Source organism: Phoxinus phoxinus (genome assembly GCF_949152265.1).
Source record: "Phoxinus phoxinus genome assembly, chromosome: 4".
Taxonomy (NCBI): Eukaryota; Metazoa; Chordata; class Actinopteri; order Cypriniformes; family Leuciscidae; genus Phoxinus; species Phoxinus phoxinus.
Genome location: NC_136879.1, coordinates 34,962,694 through 34,974,846, shown reverse-complemented (window position 1 = coordinate 34,974,846; position 12,153 = coordinate 34,962,694). Strand labels below are relative to the sequence as shown.

General features: G+C 37.8%; 1 protein-coding gene across 2 annotated transcripts in view; it reads left to right on the top strand.

Annotated features, from left to right (window-relative positions):
* prkd2 (protein kinase D2) overlaps window positions 1–12,153 on the top strand; it is a 36,175-nt gene that overhangs the window by 17,372 nt on the left and 6,650 nt on the right. For both annotated transcript variants that reach the window (XM_079611275.1, XM_079611276.1), the window contains 9 exons: window positions 3,282–3,420; window positions 4,657–4,788; window positions 4,968–5,164; window positions 5,674–5,857; window positions 6,462–6,530; window positions 6,688–6,850; window positions 8,049–8,160; window positions 11,187–11,264; window positions 11,596–11,908. In XM_079611275.1, the coding sequence (XP_079467401.1) occupies window positions 3,282–3,420; window positions 4,657–4,788; window positions 4,968–5,164; window positions 5,674–5,857; window positions 6,462–6,530; window positions 6,688–6,850; window positions 8,049–8,160; window positions 11,187–11,264; window positions 11,596–11,908 (1,387 nt within the window). The remainder of the gene's footprint in view (window positions 1–3,281; window positions 3,421–4,656; window positions 4,789–4,967; window positions 5,165–5,673; window positions 5,858–6,461; window positions 6,531–6,687; window positions 6,851–8,048; window positions 8,161–11,186; window positions 11,265–11,595; window positions 11,909–12,153) is intronic.

Here is a 12,153-nt window from a genome sequence, read left to right as displayed (position 1 = left end):
GCTCTCGTTCTGTAAATGATTTTTCCATGCTTGTATCACAACATCAACATGATCCCCTGCCGGATTGTACATGGTTCAGTAGCATGTCAGTGATTGGAAAGTCCCACAAAAACTCCACCTTGGATGCAAGACAAGCACACCAATTCTGGTTGAACCTTAAACCTGGCTTTACTTATTTACAGGATTCTTTGCGCATGAATGCATTTTTGTGTGTGCTTTAAGCTGCAATCACACTAGACTAGTATACAAAATGTCTGCGGACACTGCAAGGTCATAATGTGACTTAGGCCTTGTCCACACTAATACGTTTAGAAGACTATAGTGTAAAGCTGCTTATTATAAAGCTATTTATTTTATAAAGTTGTATATAAATCAATGTGACGTGACTTAATTGGAGAACAGTGCTGAGCTCATGCAAACATCTCCACATCACTATGATCAGGTGCTTTCTTTACCGCTGTTTTCTCACCACTGCCATTTTTGTTGTCCACGAATCGAGTTTACCACTTAAACTTTGAAATGCCGCAAATTTGCATGAGCTTGTATTTTCTGTCTCCCACATTCGCATACGTATGAATAGAAGTCAATGGAATGCTATCATCAATGGATATCATCCATGATTCCATGTTCCGCAGTGGAAAATCCCATTGACTTTCTCCAGTGCTGCTCGCACATCCACAAAGACACAAGAAGCGGGCCCTTCAGTTAGTCTGCTGTTGTGATGGCTTCCAGCTCACTGAGTTGTATGACATGCATTGAATGGGGCATTATAAAGTATTCAGGAGATCTGCTCCAACGATAAGCCCCTATGCATTTGACTGACATTATCAACCCCACGTCCCACACTCCTTTGACCTGCGGTATGGGGCGGCTATATCTTTTTTCATTCTTGTTGTTCCTTCATCCTTTATATGTAACACTGCACCTATGTCATGCTATTGACTCTGCTGCCCAGCTTTCTCATTTCGAAGTCGGTCCAAGTTGGCTTGTTCAGGTAGCTAATCTTCTCTTGCCAGGTAGTTGCTTGGTGCCAATTGGGATTTTACCCTACAATGATTGGCAGGCGACGGCTGTAATGCAGAAGTGCTCGGGTATCACACCCGACTGGCTCTCAGGCTTATATCTCAGCACGGTCACAGCTGTCAGCTCAAAATGAAAAGCAACCAACTGAATCCACGATGCCAGATCACATGCTAATTAGCCCAAATGGGTTCGGCGTTGGAATCCCCCTGCACAATCTTCATCAAAGAGCGGTTCTTCTGCTGCTCTACATGCCTGGTTGATCAAAAGGCTTTGGATGTATATTATTTTTGTTGGTTTAATGTCGCCATATATGGTTTTGAAAATGCTCAATTGAAAGTCCTTAAATGGTTCAAGTCAAACATTTTTGATCTTTTTTTTTTCAGTTGAGGCCCATTAATAATGTTGGTCAAGGTTTTCATGCCCTAAAATCATTGGTAATGTAATATTACATTACCGGTTTCCCCCTCTCGCTGACCAAAGTAAACTTTGTCTTTGCATGTATTGGCTAATGAGATACAAAGTTTTACGGGCTAATGGTTTTCTGTTGGATTCAGTAATGTTTGTAGAAAACCGTTCTTCAATAACAGCCTCTTTGCAAAAGTTTGATTGTGACACAAAAACAAAACACATTTTGATGCAGTCTTAATGGCGTGATTTTAGGTCCATTTTGTCTTAGAGATGCACCGATTACAGTTTTCTAGGCCTATTCCGATTTCCGATTTTTCATTGAGTTTGACCTGCCGATACTGATTTTAGCCGATTCCGATTTCATTTTTTCTAACCACTTTACAACACACACAAATATTTATTTTCTATATATATTTTTTTTTAATAAAACACCATGTACATTTACCCAAACTGGATAATAAAAACAGGTTTAAATGGGTAAATGTTCTATAAGTTCTAAAAAAGAGTCTTCATTTTCTTTTCTGACATAGCCTACTCCAGTTCTTGTTAAAACACACTAGACATGCAAATTCTGTGCATTTTGGGCACATTTTGTGTGAAATCATATTTTTATATCATTATTGTGTGTGATTTCACTTTAATTGAGCGTGAGCAGCGCAACAAAAATAAACTCTGCACCGAAACCCCCGCTTCAATGCTGATCACGCGCTGCTCCTGCTCGCGGTGTGAATGCACTCATTGATTAACATTCACGCCGAAAAAAATACGCGCTGCTCACGCTCCGCTCGCGCTTACGGTCTGAAACGGCCGTAATTCACAAGGTTTTCTAAATGTGCGTTCCGTGTGCACGTGTGATGCTGATGTTGTCGATCAATCGGTGCCCCCCTTTGATTGGCCATTGGGCTAGTTTTGTTCCGCAGACCTGGCAACCCTGATCGGGCCACATTGACTTTCATTGTATGGACTGAAGAGACATTCTTTAAAATATCTTCTTTCATGTTCCACAAAAGGATTGGAACAACATATGATGAGTTAATGATGACAGAATTGATATGTTTGGGTAAAATTGATGACTATAATTTTAAATGGCAAAGGCAAGAAACCGCACAATGTTTGGCAAATTAATATGTTCGTTATCATTAGTTAAATACTGACTTAAAAAATGTATATAGGCCTACTTCTGGTGTTTATGAATAATAGTAGGCTATATATCCTGTTGCCTCCTTATTACAGTACTTCATTATGAATAACTGACCCACATGTATAAACAGACATTTTTCACTTAAATTTTGACTGTCAAAAGTTCAAGGAAAATTACATATTGATTCATTAATACAATCCCCTAATACAACACAAACAACATGAAACCTCTAAATCCGTTCAGAAAAATGATGGCAGCTCTAGACTCAGCAGAGCTACAAAAAAAGCTCTTCTCTGCAACAACAGGAAATCTTCAAAAATGCAGCTGGCAGAAGCAAAAAAACACCCCCCCCCCCCCCCCCCCCCCACACACACACACACACACACCCCTTGACGTGAAACACTTGCACAAATAAGAGAGGAGTTCCCCGGTGGGTACACCTGCAAAAGTGCCACCCATTTTACACCATCAGGAACCTTTGCAGATGGCTCTTCAGTAACATGATGACAACCATTCCCAGTAACTGACTCCAAAATGCTGGATTCATGAGCCAAACCATCTATGAAGGATGTTGTGGTTGAGTTGCTGTAGTGCAGTGACGGTTGCTGACAACAGGAAAACAGAAATATTACATCAGTGGAGTACAGTGGATATGTATGCACCATAAATGAGGCTAATCAATTTATCTCGCTTTCTTTGTTTTGCCCAGTTTCCTGAATGTGGCTTTTATGGGATTTATGACAAGATCCTCCTCTTCAAGCACGACACCAGCAGCAATAACATCCTGCAGCTGGTCAAGGCAGTGTCGGATATCCAGGAGGGGGACCTGGTGGAGGTTGTTCTGTCCGGTGGGTCATACAGTTAACCAGTAGCTCAAAAGGCCTTCAAATTTGCTGCAACAAAGCTTTGGCCTTTTTGAATTTTCCCCCTATTTCTTATTAATGTAATTTGACTGAATCTGATTCCCATTATCATACTTATTTTAAATGTAATAATTTTTTACCAATTATGATGATGATAATAATAATGTGTCATAATACTGTAATAAAAATATAAGGAGAATCTAAAATACCTGTAGTACTAAAATGACTAAAACTTAAATATAAATTAAAGCTAAATTTAAAAAATGAAAAACCATTTTAATTTTTTTTTATGAAAAATGAAAATCAAGGCTAATTTAAAATATCAATAAATGCTATAATACGATATAAATAATACAAAAAAACCCCACTATAATAATGAGTATTAATAACTCAAAAGTATATTATAAAAAACTATTTTTCTTTATGCCGAATACTGCATGTTTTATTCAATTTGAAGAGGAAATTTGACCACAGTCACACAAAATGTGTTTTTTTATTGTGAGATTTACCCATGCGGAGCAACACAGGGAGGGATGTTATTATTCTGTGACAAATATTCTGTGATTTTCAAGGAAGCACCAGAACATGAATCCACAGGCTCTGTATTCTTGTTTAGATTGTGTTTGTGAGTCATTTTAATATCAATCACCTTTCAAAGACACAGTAGTGAACAGATATAAATGACATGGCACATTTGTCTATAATGTTAAAATGGCTGTAAAGTCAATAGTCAAAATCTGACCGATAGCTTTTGCCACTGCATTGAAGGAATAGATCTGACCTGACAATTCGGCCAATTTGTATTGTTTATCTGGTAGAGAAACTCACACAAGCTCCAGTTATTTGTGAGCCTGATGTCTGAGAGCCAAAGTGGATGATCAATTGTAATCAGCATTGAAATGTTTTGAGAGGATGTTGAAATAATAGATTTGATAGGGCTGTGTCTCTGACTCCAACTCACATGGCTTCAGACCAGGGCTGGATTTACCTCATATCGTGACATAGGCAAAAGAAAATTCATTTTTGATTGATTGACATTTGAGCTATTACACTCTAAAAAATGCTGGGTTGTTTTAACCCAATTTTGGGTCAAATATGGACAAATCCAAACGTTGGATCAAAAATGCAATTAAAATTTTTAAAAACAACCCAGCATTTTTTAGAGTGTAGCATTGATGTCTCCTGATCTAATTTTTATTTATTTTGTTGCTTATTCCGCAGCTGCTGCCACATTTGAGGACTTCCAGATTCGGCCGCACGCATTAAACGTGCACTCGTATCGCGCACCGGCATTCTGCGATCACTGCGGCGAGATGCTTTTCGGTCTGGTGCGCCAAGGACTCAAATGCGATGGTGGGGACTGGTCATACTTGTGTTCATTCAACCATGTCTACATTTGTGAGCCGTCATGTGATTTTATCTAGCCTATTTCTCATGACCTAACTTGCTCACTTTTAAATCCATCAAATATGGACTTGAGCATGACATAAGTGTCCATTTTTTTTTTGCCCTCTCATTGTCTCCCCCTGCAGGCTGTGGATTGAATTACCACAAACGCTGTGCCTTTAACATTCCCAATAACTGCAGCGGGGCGAGGAAGCGGCGGCTGTCCACCACGTCCCTCACCAGCAGTCAGTCCCTGCGTCTGTCCACCTCAGAGTCCCTCAGCAGCATCAACAGCAGCGTGACGTCTGAGGACGTCAGCCTCATACGATCGCACACCCAGATGGTACAGGACACACAAACACTCGGTTTCATGTTTCCACAAAATTTAAATCAAGGAACATAGGCCTACTGTAAGTTTTTCAATAAAAACAGCAATTGTTGAGGGCACAAATTAAATAAAAAAAATATAACCGCTTTGGATGAAGCATCCGCTAAATTAATACATTTAAAAAGTGCACATCTTGATTTCAAGTGTATTTTTTAAAATAAAAATGATCACAGGAAACATTCTGCATTTTTACATATTTAATAAAACATTGTTTTTTATGTTTTTTAAGCTATTTGAATTACGAGGACTCATAAACCACGTTTAAGTTGTAATACCAGTGTAATACACATGTCATTATACAAATTTGTGTCCTCATAAATCACATAAACAAGCACACACACACACACACACACACACACACACATATTTACATATATAAATACTTGTTTAAAATAACTTTAATAACAATATAAATATTTATTATGAAATCTGAATTGTAAATAATATAATGTTGGTCTCTCCAGCCCCGCACCCCCAGTGAGGCCAGGCGCTTTTACACCGGGCGGCCCGTCCACCTGGACAAGATCCTCATGACTAAAGTGAAGGTCCCGCACACATTTGCTGTTCACTCATACACGCGCCCCACTGTGTGTCAGTACTGCAAGAAACTGCTGAGAGGACTCTTCCGCCAGGGGCTCCAGTGCAAAGGTTTGACAGTCCCGCTCAATACATCACCCTGACTTTAATAAAAAAACATTGCCCTGACTTTACAAATCGGTAATACAGAACAGTTAGGAATGGCATCTGTTTATGATCTAGTATTGAATTCCTCATTTTCCTGCATATTGACCCATGCTGATATTGTACCAATGAGGTGATCAGATTGATTTTGCTGTCATGATCGGCTGACTGTACATTATACCGCTTATTAAGTGACAGCAATTCATTACTTACCGTAGTAATGCCCTAACACTGCAAATAGACAGCAGTTATTTTAAATTATAATACTATTTCACAATATTACAGTTTTGGAATCAAATAAATGCAGTTTGGTGAGCAGAAGAAGTTTGACTTCTTTCAAAAAAAACGTTTTTAAATGGTAGTGTAGTGTAGTTTGTAATATAGAAACTCAAGTCTAGAGAGACGCACATTACACAGAAATATTTGACTGCCCACACTTAGTAAATCCAAAGAAGTTAATTTAAAAGTAGCAGACAGTATTATGTAGTAAGTTAATTGAAAAACTGCATTGCTAATATTTATATTTTATACTATTTTATTTTGCTAATAACACTTGTTTTATTTCTTTCAGACTGCAAGTTCAACTGCCACAAGCGATGTGCATACAAGGTCCCAAATGACTGTTTGGGAGAGACTCTTGGTAATGAGTGTGAGAGAAACATTGTTGGCATGATGGACATTAACACATTTGGAATATTTGCACTGTGTGTTGCTTCTGCACACGTTATTATTGTTTGTCACTTCATTATGCTTGTATGGGACTCTTTTGACCTCTTTCCTCGCTTTCTTTCTCTCAGACATATTAAGTCCAAGCACAGACACGGAGGTGCCGATGGACTACAGTAATGAGTATTCTGACACTGATAAGTCTTCTATGATGGACGACTCAGACGAGGCCTGTAGTATCCCCGGGTCTTTCTCCCCAGACAGCGGCCAGGATGGAGCCAGTGGAGACCAGAGGTAGTTAGACAGGTTTTTACACACATAGACCAAAATACAACTTTAAGGTCTGTTCATAATAAACAAAACAGAGTGTCTATTTACACCAAGTACAAATAGCTCACCTTGTTGGCAGAGGCGATTTACACTAACTCGGGTTGAGCCAGACAAAATTATTTCCAAAGCTCCCCATGACGATGAGGAAGATTCAGCAATGTATAAATAATTTCCAGCACCGAAAATCTCTTGCAGTAGCTCGGCTACTAAATTTATTTCTGGAGGAGAGAAATAAAACAGCTGTTCCTCCATCTTGGAGCAAATCTACATTTAAAATAACAAACTTTAAAGGCATGTGAATAGCCCTTTAGGCGGCTGGCATTAGCTTGACCAACCCAAGTTCAAATCGCTTTTTCCTAACTAATTCTTCTCCCCTTTCCCATCGCCTATCAGCTCGGAGGAGTTCATTTTAAATAAAAATGAAGAAAATAAAGTGGCTAATGGGCGTTTAATAGCGGGAATAAAGTGTTCAACGGGTATTTAAATCTTTCACCGGCATTGGTGGGTTTTTCCGTCATTTATGAGACAACGCTTCCCCGCCATTGACAGAATTTTCCGGCTTTCCGTGTTTTCACTTTTATATAGTAGGGGGCGCTATTATGCATTTTATGAAAGATCGAGCAGAATCTCCGGATCAAAGCAAAGGCAAAAAAACGAGCAGAAACAAGTTAAAAGCATTGCTTATGCATGTTGTAGTTAAAAAAAAAAAAAAAAATCTCAGCTTTTTGTTCAAAATGTTGCATTTTTTATGAAACGTATCCACATTCAAGTGTTGATCAAAAGGAATGCATGCATAAAGCTAGAATAAAACTGTACCTTGTTGTTTAAAAGATATATATATAAAAAATATTTTACTAATGAACTAAATATTCTGGGAGAAATTAAATTTTTGTGAAAATTATCAAAAAATGCTGGCGGGCAATTTAAAAGAAAAGAAACGCTGACGGGAAAAGCTAATTGACCAGACCTATAATTGAAATTGGACTATAAATAGGGCTTATGCTAATCTTACACACCAAAAATTTGTGAACATGAAAAGGTCAATTTAAAATGAGATAAAGCATATCTATGGAGCCCTTCACTTCGAGTGTGAAAATTCAAACAGCAACTACTATTATTGTTTTGTCTTATAGTGACTGTCTGCTGTCATGTCTCTCTCCAGTGCTAATATTCCTCTGATGAGGGTAGTGCAGTCCATCAGGCAGACCACACGACGCTCCAGCACGGCCATCAAGGAAGGCTGGATGGTGCAATACAGCAACAAGGACACACTGGTACTCCCTCTCACTGCTAGCTTACCTGAAGGGACAGTTGACCCAAAAATTAATCTTATTCACTCTCATGTCGTTCCAAATCCATATGACTTTTTTATTCTTTCTGTGGAACCCAATTGGTGATATTTTGAAGAACTTTTTTTCTTTATTTAACAATAGATCTGTGCCACTTCAAAATAAAAAGCAGATCTCAACTATCGATGTATTAATTCAAAATGAAAACTGTAAATAAATAAATTACTTCTCAAATTTACAAATAAATTATGAATTTAATAGTTCAATATTTATTTAATTGTCTAATATGATTTTCAGTGCATCATTGATTCATTTTAATTATTTTTAAATGCGGTATTTACACATTTATCAGTTTTCTTTATTCTTTTGGAAAATGCGTTGTCTAAAGCTTTTTTTAAATGCAATATTAATGTTGCATTTAAAATCAGCTGTTAATGTGTTATTTATTTTTATTACAGTTAAAAAAATATATTTTAAAGATGAACTATATTAACAGTTTTAAATCTGTGTATTTATGTGTCAGTTTGAAAAGTCATCTCTCTATTTTTTTTTTTTACATTTTAAATTAATAATGGATTATTTCATTACTTCAAATGATAGTCTATAGAGATCTGTTGTTGACACTTGCAGATGAAGTTATCAACCTTGGCAATGAGCTAATTTAATGCATGTTTAATAATGCATGTAATTATTTATTTATTTATGAAATATTTACTTATTGATTTAACTTTAAACAGTTTGGCACTAGTTGTGTTAGTCTTTAATATAAAACCGCCAGTCCATATCACTTTAATTATTTAAAAAATAGTGAAGGATATTCTTCAAAAAAATGTGCTCTACAGGTTTGGAACGATAAAGGATGAGTAAATGAAGACATTTTTGCGTGAACTATTCTAGAGTTTTCTCTCTAGTCTTCACAGTAGCCGCGTTTCCATTACAGATTTGCGCAAATGTTTTGCGCTATTATCTAAATATCGATAAAAAACTATTGCGAAATGACGGCGTTTCCATTAACCGATGTTATGCGACTAAAACGTCCTTTTTTCTCTCGCGATAAGTCATTCCAAAAATCACGGCAGCGGACGTTGGTTTATATAATTTCACAGCCACCGCATTAGACATTTTTATTATTAATGGAAGGAGACGTACGTGTTATCCAAGCATTAATGGCAGGGAAAGACCCTTATATTCCAAACGAAATATAAGGAGTTTCTGGGTGTTTCACCCTCATTTCTGCTCTGAGGTTTTGATTGTGGCATTTCTTTGAAGTTTAGAATCCAGTATTCCTATAGGTTAATTATTGTTTATTTTATGAATTTAATAAAGAACTCTGTCTCCTATTCCAAACGATCCATGTAGGCTGCTTTTGTGTCCATTCGTTTTTTCCTTTTTAAACCCGTAATTGAAAAACCAAAAATAAACGGTTGTCTTTTTAAAACGCAAAGTTGAACACCACAATTTTAATTTGAACTGGCTACACACACTGCTGCGCAAAAAAGTAAATATCGACGAATTTTCAGATGTTTGTTTAATGACTTTTTTCCCCTTTATTAAACATGTAAAATATTCACAAATTAATATGGAAAACATGTTGATTTTACTGGTTTTCTAAGGCCAAATTAGAACCTGGAATTGACATTTTCCCGCAGTGCTGAATAAGAAGAGCCATTAATATTATTAAACTAGCCTATTGTTTTCTAACTCGGCTAAAAACATCTCCGCTGTTAAGCAGATGCGCTTTTAGAGAGAAATGTACCTTTCATACGGATTACTTAATCAGAACAAAATGTAGGCTATAGCTTTCGATTCGAATTTGTTCGTTTTAAAGTGGTCATTTCAAGCTTTAGCTATGCTATATGTTTCAGTTCTCGCGCTCCAGTTCAGGGAGATCATGAAAACGCGCCTGATTGTTTTATTTTATTTTACAAAAGCACAACATTTTCTTGTTATTGTTTACACAAATAAAAGTAGTTACAAATAATGTATTATTATTTTCTGTATGACCAGAAATTATAGAGTAGGCTATATTAAGTTGTTTCACTGTTAATAGGAAAATGCAAGTGTTCACGCCCGCGCCTCCGTGCCATGTAGTGCGCGCTCCACACTCCACACATACCCTTAGATATGCGTCAAAATATTGTGTTTATTTGTGATAATCTCAGCTCTGTATTATTATTGTCTAACCCGTATTATGAATGACATTTGACGAATTGCTTTGTTCCTTTTTTGGATAAAAGCCTCATCTAAATATGTAGCCTAGTAAATGTTATAATGATGATAATTATTATTATTTGCGTATACGGACCCCAAACACACCGCGTCTTCTAAGTCAGGTGACTGTAAATGCGCAAAAACTGTTTCCATTGCAGTTTTGCGAAATACTCCTTTTTCGAATTGGCTGAAAAACCTCCTCATGCGAGCGTAAAAACTTTTTTGCGATAAACGAGAGTTTTTGCGAAATTGACGTGTTTCCATTGAGCGTATTTTCAATTCGCAATTTCAATTTGCGCAATTTGAAGGGTAATGGAAACGCGGCTACTGTCCTTACCTCACTACCAAACATCGCTATTGATATTTCTTTCTGCATTCTGCCTCAATCTGCACTATAATATCAGCAAATCTTCAGCTTTTAAATCACTGCCTATTCTTGGTGTCCCCTGCTGGATTACTATTGGTGTGGGTATTGATTTGTAAGAATGAATAGCCGTAAATGTCATTCATAGTGTGTTGGGAGCTTCTAGACGAGTATTTCCACAAAAGAATGGATGTTCTCTTTCAAAAATTGGCTAGACGTTGATATATTGACCTGTTCTTGGCCTCCTGTGTAGCGTTTTACTCCTCTAGCCTTTTCTTTCTAACTTTCCTCTTGGTGTTTCTCTTGCGTCCTCCTTTTCTCTTCAGCTCTGTTTACCCTTCGCTTTCTTCCTCCTGTCTGCTGGGGTGAAGCTGACCCCCAGCACCAACTCCTTGTTGACCTATGACCTTTGACTTCTCACTCCACCCTCCAACAGAGGAAGAGACACTACTGGCGCCTGGACTGCAAATGCATCATCCTATTTCAAAACGACACCACCAACAAGTACTACAAGGTAGAATCTCTATTTATGGTTTAATGACTGTTTATAAACACTGTGAGCTAAATTGCACATGAAGTTAATGCGTATGTGGAAGTGCCACATTACATTATGCATTATGCATTCACAATAACAGATGAAGCATGAATATTCTTGGTTCATGAAATAATGAATTATGAATGGTTTTCACACGCTATTTGGTCATCGAGGTGACTACACATGTAGACTTACTTGGTTCGATGTATCATTTCAGTTAATTATTGTAGATCCTGTTGTGAAATTAACCTCTGTGCACATTGTCTGAATGATTGAGTGTCTAATTTGCCTCTTTTGTCTGGCTCTGCAGGAGATCCCGCTTTCAGAGATCCTGGAGGTACGCCCGGCGCGTGATTTCTCTCTCGTACCTGCCGGCACCAGCCCCCATTGCTTTGAGATTATGACAGGTACCATGATCTACTTTGTTGGCGAGGACCCCAACACCACCCCGTCCCTGTCATCCAGTGTGCCTGGCCTACCCATCTCCTTCACCCCCTGCAGCGTTGCGCCCAATAGCGGGGTTGGACGAGAGTTTGCCAAAGGCTGGGAGACTGCTATACGTCAAGCCCTCATGCCAGTCATCTTCCAAGACAACCCTCCAGCAGAAGGTCACACCCCTCACCGTGAGTGAAAAGTGTGATAGTACATACATAGTCATGAATCCCGTGCACAATAGGGTCAGTATATAATGTCAGTGTATGATACCTTAACAAAAAAATGGGTTATGTGGAGGATTTAGATATAGGGTTAGGGCTAACCCTAACCCTAACCCTATAGTACATAACCCTAACCCTAACCCTAACCCTTTTATTTGGACTATTTAGAAATACATGAAAAATGCTGTTCATACAACAAACCGCATTCATCG